We start from the raw sequence: 8627 nt of genomic DNA, 5'->3' as shown, positions 1-8627 counted from the left end.
CAGGTCCCACTTAAAACACTCGGTAAGCTTTTTTTCATTTAACGTGTCTTAGCTATGGCTCTATGCCAGAACCTGCAGGCTGCTCTCAGCTTTTCAAAATGGCAGCACGCCACTGGATTATAAGGATAGCCGTAACTTATCTATCTCGGGTTCAACTGCTGGGCATGTAAGCTCCTTCCAATATCAACTTATACAACTCATTCAAAAATTAATCAACAGTCCCACACATGTGTCTTTGTGTCCCCGTTCTAGTATTTTCCAAGAAGAATGATTAGAAATGGAATGTGGGGTCAGCAGGTGGCTTGGTAGTGAAGGTGCTGGACTCCCATATGGCTGAGCACATTCTAGTCCCAGACCCGGCAGGTTGAAAATCACACAGGACGTGTGTAGGTGTGTATGCATGACCCCGATCCCAGGGGAGGGGACTGCAGCGTGACCATCTTCCCCGCCCCGGGGAGCGTATTCTCACTTTCCGTTTCTCTGTCTCTTTCTGGCGAGTGAATGTACCCTATGGTAAAAACCTAAAAAAGAAAAGAAAAGAAGGAAAAAGGAAAGAAATAGAATGCTATATCAAAAAGTGTGCTCATTTAAAATGTTTATTCATCTTGCCAAATTGTCCTTCCACACTGAAGCTCCGTGTGGTAATGGGGTGCTGAGTTCTCTTGCCAACATACAATATGACCACTCCTGTTCGTTTTTACAAAATGACGTATCCCACGCAGCTTCCATGGGCATTTCTGAGCTCTGCAGTGAGTAAGTCCCCTCAGTGTCGAAATGGGGCAGTTTAGAAATGACAAGGAGATTCAGGCTCGAAAGGGGAGGAGGAGAAAAGAAAACCCCGCCGGGAGTCGAGCGCTCAGCTGGGGACAGAACTCCCAGCCCAGAGGCTCCCCTGATGCTAAGGGCTGAGACTAAGGGGAGAGGGGCAGGCGGCCCGGGGCCCCACACGCAGGCCTGGGCGGCCGTGGCTGGACTCACCCCAGCGCAAACATGCAGATGTGCAGCACGTCCTCCCCGAGGAAGTCCAGGTAAAACACGGCCCCTGCGGCAGCCAAGAGCAAGGAACACCCGTGAGCGGTTTCCCAGGCACCTGCGACCTGGCTAAGCTCCCTTCCCTGCAGGAAAGCGGCCTGATGGAAAACAGCACGACTGGGCCTGGTCAACTCTCAGGATGGAGAGAAGCCATGGGGGACAGGGCATCTTCTTACTTCCCCACTTACCTCTACCTTTGTAAAACCTTTTTGTTTGGAGATGGACTCAGACTCATGAAAATAGTGCCTCGTTCCCACGTTCCTCCTCCCAGCTGGCCCCAGCGCCATCTTCCATAGCCGGAGCGTGGGATGGAAACCAAGACATCCACAACAGGACGGCCCAACGCCGCGGCATGTGGCCCTGCCCTGCTCCCAGCACCCCGAACGCGGGTTAGCAAGGCTTTGCACTGACGGCGTTGGGGCTGCCCCAGCCCCCGGCCACGGGACGCCGAGCCTGCAGGCCACACCGGTGGTGTGGTGTGGGCACGTGCGTGGCACGGGCCCACCAGCCCTGCCCAGTAGCCGGCCCGTCTGCACTCGTTTCAACCCCGTGGGCCTCACGCTGTCCTCCCAGCTCCCAACCCCTGCCTTGAGCCGTCTCCACCTCCAGCATGGTGCTCACCATCCCTTTCAGCCTTCCCTGGCGTTCATGCTTCTTGACCAAGGTTTTTGGCCGTGACCTGACTTAACTTGCGGCTGCTCTGGGTCAGTTCTCCACAAGGTGCCCGGCAGCGGGCACAGCACGACCTGGAAGGTGTGTACCCTGCTTGTCCCTACCTCAGTGAGCAGGAACTGGGGCCCTGCTTGTCTGAAGGGCCGTGCAAAGCATGTGGATTTCCAGGTGCCCTGTTCCTTATCAGACTTTTTACACTAAAGATGTTAGGCACCATTGCCACTTTAAGGGAAATTGAAAAACAAAACACAACAAAACAAAACCCTAATATGCAGAAGCCTCTGAAGCCACTTCAGAAAGAAAATGGAAAACATTCCGGGTGCAGCAGAAAAGGGAACGTAAGGACAATGGCCTCTGACCCAGCACCTACGCTGCGGCAGGTGCTTTGTATGCGAGCGGGCTTCAAACAGTTTGCGGGAAAATGGAATTAAAGTACCAGTTTATTTTGGTGCAAAAATACTTGAAATTCATCCATAGTCTTTTTGAAGAGCCTTCCCCCTACCTCTCGTACTCATGATTTATGATTTCTAAAAATTATATGGAAGAGACTTGGTCCCGTGGCTAGAAGGGACTGCAAAAGATGACAAAAAAAAAAAAAAAAAAAAGAAAGAAAGAAAAGAGAAAGAAAGAAAGAAAGAAACCTCCTCCAAGATCCTCCAGTAATAGGGGAGATTTGGACTGTACATTTTGTAACTCTAGGAGCTGTTATTACTCCCATTTTAGGAAGGTGAAACTGAGGCTCAGAGAGGTTAAGTGATGTTCTCAGAGCCACACAGCGAGTGAGGGTCTGCATTGGGAAGTGAACCCAGGCCTCTCCAGCCTGAATCCTGCACACACTCTTTGTAAACCATGTAGAGCTCTGCCTGGCAGAGCAAGTCAGCAGAACCAGCCCCGAGAGAGCCTAGGCCCCGCCATCCACACCTGGAGAACGCCCCCCGGTCTCGCGATGGCCGCCCTTACCCGCCGTAATAGCGATGGTGGTGGACAGAATGTAGCCCACGCTGGCGATCAGAGAGGAGTCGTACATCTGCGAGGCTTGACTTAGAAACCTGCAACACAAAAGCACCGTCAGTGTCGGAGAGGCCAAGGTCTGAAACATGACGGGGACGCACCAAGAGCCTCCCAGGCTGGTAAGGATGCCACCTCGTGTGCCCGGGCACTCTGTATCCCTCGGGCTGGGGTCCAGGCTCTGTTCCCACTCTTTCCCCTAGACACATGGTGGTGGCCCATCCCCACTACCCAAGGGGGCCATGCCCTCTTGGGTCCACACCTTCGACCATGTGGTCCTTGTCGCCTGAAATGCCGACCTCCACACCCCTACACCCCCTGCACTAAAAAGAGCCGTTCTGGGGTGTCTGCACTCCTCCCCCTGAAACTTGGGGGGATAATTTGCCTGGTGGTATAATTTTCTTAAAATAAGTTTTCTTAATTTGAAAATACTGTGACCATTGCAATAAATACAGGGAATGCCAGCCTAGAGGGGCAGTCACTGGCACCCTGAACTGCAGTGCGGGAAGCCGCATGGCTGACCACATAGTTCAGAGCCCTGGAAACACACCAGGTGTGTGTGTGCCATGCCCGGGAGCTGGAGGGCTAGGGAAGGGCTGCAGTGTGAAGAGACCCTGTGGAGGCTGCTTCTCTCTCTCCCTCTCCCTCTCTTTCTCTCTCCTTCTCTCTCTCTCTCTCCCTCTCTCGTGTGCACACATGTTCTCTACTGTGAATAAATGCTTTAGGGGCCAGCAGATGGCGTACTGGTTAAGGCGCAGGACTCCCACATGATGGACTATGGTTCAAGCCCTGAACCTGGTGGCTTGCTTTCTCCCTTTCTGTCTCTCTTTGGTGAGCACACATATCCTATAGAAAATTAAGAAAAATAATGAAATGAATAATTCTTAAAAAACAAACAAACAAACAAACAAACCAAACTTTTTAAAAAAGTAAAGATAGGGAACAGAGCGAGGAAATTCAAGTTATCCCATCTCTTCACTTAGGATGGACAATGCTCTTGTTCTGGGAACATTCTCTGTCCTCTGTCCACACAGCACGTGAGTACATTGCTGCTTGGAGCATAACGTTCTCACCACGCGGTATGATGCTGCCTGCAGGGCCGTGAGCGCGTCTTTCTGTGAGGCCCTGGGCCGACTGTGCTGAGCATGGGAGGAGAGGCCCCCCAGGAGGCAGGCAGGTGGTCTGAGCCATCTCTGTGAGTCTGGGAGCGGCCGGCACCAGCCTCGCCCTTGGCAGTGGGGCAGGGCTCCCAGGATGACGGCACTGCCGCGGCTGGACTGAAATGACCACGGACACAGCAGCGGTGGCCATGGCCAGGAGAGCCGCTCGTCTTCCCTGGATGCCGGCAGTGGGAGCTTACGTGAGTCCCTCGGTGGGGACCTGGTTGTTCCCATGTGCAGATGAAGGACCACAGTCCTAGAGAAGCTGTGGAAGAGGCAGTAGGGCAGTGGGGAGGGATGTGGGCTGGGCAGCCAGGTGCCTAGGTTCAAAATCTTAGCTCTGCCACTTCTTGGCTTCTTAACCTCTCTGCCTCAGTTCCCCCTGTGCAAAATGGGGACAATGCCTTCTACCTCCCAGGTGTTGTAAGGGCCAAATGCGTGGGTCCTGAAGGCAGCAGAGGAAAGGCTGGCTCCCTCGGCGTGCAGGGGAGCAGCAGTCACCCCTGAGGTGCCACAAAGCCACGGGCCGTGGGCAGGGAGCCCAGGCCTGAGTCGGGGCCTGACCTTCCCAGGCTGAACCAGCGCGCGTGCGCACGTGCACACACACACACGCAGAGCCCGGCAGGTGAGCCCCTGCAACCTTCCTGGGTCTCTTGCCCTGCAGGCCTCTGCGGGCACCAGCACCCAGCCTGGGCAGACATAGGCCTTGCCTCAGCTCTGCTATTTGCAGAGCCAGGATCCTCAGAGAGACCCAGCACCTCACTCAACTGCTTGGAAAATTTGGGGGAGATTTCTTTTCAAATTCTTTATTTTAGTTCTTGAGAAAGAGAATGACCACCCAGAGCAGGTCCTCCAGCCAGGCCCATGGGGAACCGAACCCAGGGCCTCCCACATGGCCCCGGCATCTGCAGTGGCGCCCTGTAGCTTATGCTGCTGAAGCTGGACCTGGCGGAGATTTCCTGAGGACAAGAAATAACTTCTTTGTGCTACCAAGCAGGCCAGTCAGTGCCTCCTGGGGACGGCAAAGCGTCTTCCAAAGTCCTTGAAACAGATGCCTGCCCTGGGGAAGAGGGACGCTGAGGCTGCCGCCCACTGTGTGCGCCTGTGGATGGAGGCAGATGGGAAACCCGCCCGCTCCAGTGCTCGGTCTCCAGCGGCCCCAGCCCCGTCCCGCCATGACACAGCCACTCCTCCCCACACAGATGCCAGAGCCAGGTCATCTGAACGTCTCCCCTGCACACACACACGGCCAGGCCCAGACGAAGAGAGCCCGCGACGAGGCCCAGCAGCACAGCAACCTGCAACTCACGCGGCTTGGTAGATGGCGGTGGCCACCATGCACACGGACATCACGTAGAAGATGGGGTAGTCGAGCTGCAGGTTCCCCTGAATGGACAAGACCAGCATCCCGGCCACGGCCTTGACTGTCACCACCGTCATGGAGCCTGCAGGGGGGACAAGGCCATGTAGGGGCTGCAGGGAAGTGCAGGGGGCCAGCCCTGGGAGTCGGTTCTCAGCCAAAGGCCTTGGTGAACACGTGGGAAGGAACAGGAGTGGTGTCGACCAGGGATTCACACAGTGAGCAGGAGCGAGGGTGGGACCTCTTGTTCTTCCCCCGACTGCCCACAGTCGTGCCGCGACAGCGAAGAAGGGAGGGAAGCTGGGGCCATCAGACGGCACCGTGGTTAGGGCAGCTGGATCCCATATGGCTGACTGTGTGGTGCAAGTCCTGGATCCAGTGACTTGAAAAACACATCGGTATTAGGGGAACCAGCAGTTAACGTAATGGCTATGTCACTGGACTCCCACGTAGTCGACTGCGGTTCGAGTCCCGGACCCGGTGGCTTGAAACTCACGCCGGGCGCGTGTGCGTGTGTGCCCAGGATCCCGAGAGGAGAATGGAGGAGAAGGGATTGTGGCGTGACCATCCCCCCTGGGGAGTGATTTCTCGCTTTCTGTCTCTATGTCTCTTTCTGTCTGTATGGCGAGCGCACGCGCCCTATAGCGAAAATCTCTCCAAAAAAAAAAAACCACATCAGTATTGTATGCAGGCGTGCCCCACATCCTGAGAGGACAATGGAGGAGAGGGTTGTAGTGTGGCCATTCCCCCTGGGGAGTGACTTCTCACTTTCCCTCTCTCTCTCTTTCTGTCTCTCTGGTGAGTACATGTGCCCTACAGCAAACTAAAAATAAAATAAAAAGGGTGAAGCATTAACAGGTATTTCCGTTTTTCAACTCTACCGAGTGGGCCACGGATGCAGGTCTCTGACCCCGTGTGTCCAGCACTGTCCTGGAACACAGTAGGTAGAGGCCGAAAGGCTCTCGGGACGGAGAGATGAACTTCTCGTGCCCTTCGTCTTGCGGCAATCGCAGAGGGGACACACGGGGCACGAGAGCCGGGAGTGGCTGCTGGCTGTGAAGCTGTCACCTTACTGAGAGCACACCTCCAGTCTGCAGTCACTGATGTTCTGGAAGGCACACCCAAGGCATCTGCACAAGAATCCCAATATGTGTGTGTTTGTTTTAAAATTAGTCAGCTGGGGCCAGCAGATGGCACAGTAGTTAAGGTGCTGGACTCCCACATGGCAGACCACAGTTCGAGTCCTAGACCTGGCAGCTTGAAAAACCACGCTGGGCATATGCGTGCCCACCCAAAATCCCAGGAGGAGAATGGAGGAGAAGGGATTGCAGCGCGGCCATCCACTCTGGGGGTGGGGATTGGGGGTGTGATTCCTGCTTTTCCTCTCACTGACTCTCTGGCAAGCGCAAAAACCTTAAAAATCAATAAGTAAAAGTCACGTAACACCACACGTACATGGTATGTGCACCAGGAAGCAAGTACATGAGACATAACTGAAAAGGTAGAGCGCACCCCCTGCCAAAACAGCAGTGAGAAGAAACCACCCCGAGTGTGTACGCGGGAAGCCCCTCGGCCCGGCCGAAGGCCTCGGTCTGCTTCATGCTCCCCCAGCCGAGGCCTGTTGCGCACAGCGGTTTCTGGGCTCGGCTCTTAGGCCCGTTCCTAACACCGGCGGCCACCTAAGATCAACGCGGCGGGAGGCCGAGCTCATTAGTGACACAGGAGGGGCCAGGCTGCTGCCCAGACCTCCTGGCCCTCCTTCTCACTAGGAGACACTCAGGACACGAGCCTTCTGACGCACTTTGAACACAGTCACAGGAAGGGAAGACTGGATCACGCCATGACATGGAGTTCGGAAACAGCACGCTCCGTGGGCGAGCCAGTCACAAAGGTGGGTGATTCCATTGATGTAAGGTCTTCCGGAGGCAGAGGGGCTGGGAGGGAGGGGAAGTGGGGGGCGGCTGTTCATGGGCAAAGGGGTCCTTCACGGGGTGACAAAGATTCCTATCCTTAGATTGTCACAGTGGTTGCACAGACCTGTGACGGTACCGTAAGCCACCGAGTTGTACACCGGGGGCCTGTACAGTACGGAAATTAGGCACTGATAAGGCTGCTTTTTTTTTTTTTTTAAAGAGGTTTTGCTATAGGGCGCGTGCGCTCACCAGAAAGGCAGAGACAGACAGAGAGACAGAAAGCGAGAAATCACCCCCCAGGGGGGATGGCCACGCCACAATCCCTTCTCCTCCATTCTCCTCTCGGGATCTTGGGCACGCACGCACATGCACCTGGTGTGTTTAAGCCAGCGGGTCCGGGACGCGAACTGCGGTCGACTACGTGGGAGTTCAGCGACATAGCCATTACGCTAACTGCTGGTCCCAAGGTTTTTTTGTTTTGTTTTGTTTTTTAAAGATTTCTTTCTTTTTTTTCTTTTTTGCCATAGGGCACGTGTGCTTGCTGGAGAGAAAGAGATATACAGTGAGAGGTAAAATGAGAAATCACCCCTGGGGGGATGGCCACGCCACAATCCCTTCTCCTCCATTCTCCTGGAATTTTGGGCATGCATGCACAGCACCCAGCATGATCTTCAAGCCATCAGGTCTGGGACTTGAACTGCAGTCAGCCATGTGGGAGCCAGTGCCTTGACTCTGCTGCGCTACCTGCTGGCTCTCTATAAAGCTGTCTTTTAAAAACAGACAAACAAAAACAACGCAGCCTGGGCTCCTGGGACAGATAAGGGTGGGGCTCAGGGTGTGAGGGGTGGACGCGATTAACCCGCATTGGGCATTTGTGCTCATGTCATTTAACTCCACTCCCTGCTGAGACCCAGTGCTCACATGTGCCTGTTTTCGGGGACAGTCATGAGACCACAGGGTCCCTGGAGGCAGCAGCTGGGCTCCACCCAGTCCTGATCCACGCCCACCTCTCCTCGTTCAGTTAGGACTTCCCCAACCCCGTACTGAGCGCATCCAAGTCCATGCAGTCACACCCCTGCCTCGCCTGTTCACAGCCTTGCTCCGCAGCACCCATCCCTCTAAAACGAGGAGGGGGACAAAGCAAAATCCATTTCTGCTCTGGAACGCAGAATGAAGTCCTGACTCCGGCCATTCTGCATGAACTTCTTCCAGGCTCCCTTGCTAGAACCTGCGCTCTCTGCCATCCTGACAAAGCTCTCCCCTCACCTGCTCTGTCCCTCTTCATCAGAAGCTTAGCACTTACATTCACATTCCATTGTATCACCTGTTTCCCATCACCTGAGAACCTGCCACAGTCTGAGTCTGCCATCTTCTCCCTTTGAATGGAGGGCTCAGAGGAGAGGGGCAGGTCTGTTCCTCCCTACTGGAGCCACAGTTCCTGGCACTTAGGGGACTCGTATTGGAGCAAAAATGCTGGAATCA

General features: G+C 54.9%; 1 protein-coding gene across 4 annotated transcripts in view; it reads right to left on the bottom strand.

The window, feature by feature from the left end:
* NIPAL3 (NIPA like domain containing 3) overlaps window positions 1–8627 on the bottom strand; it is a 54758-nt gene that overhangs the window by 11602 nt on the left and 34529 nt on the right. For 3 of the 4 annotated variants that reach the window (XM_006159383.2, XM_006159385.3, XM_006159382.3), the window contains exons 8-10: window positions 5182–5317; window positions 2665–2753; window positions 979–1042 (exon numbers count right to left, since the gene is read on the bottom strand). In XM_006159383.2, coding sequence (XP_006159445.1) covers window positions 979–1042; window positions 2665–2753; window positions 5182–5317 — 289 coding nt within the window. Of the gene's footprint in view, window positions 1–585; window positions 745–978; window positions 1043–2664; window positions 2754–5181; window positions 5318–8627 lie in introns of those variants that run through there. The other variant, XM_027776127.1, reaches the window with a different exon arrangement.

This window comes from Tupaia chinensis, unplaced genomic scaffold, assembly GCF_000334495.1.
Source record: "Tupaia chinensis unplaced genomic scaffold, TupChi_1.0 Scaffold000628_1, whole genome shotgun sequence".
Taxonomy (NCBI): domain Eukaryota; kingdom Metazoa; phylum Chordata; class Mammalia; order Scandentia; family Tupaiidae; genus Tupaia; species Tupaia belangeri.
This window is presented reverse-complemented; position numbering and strand designations above follow the sequence as displayed.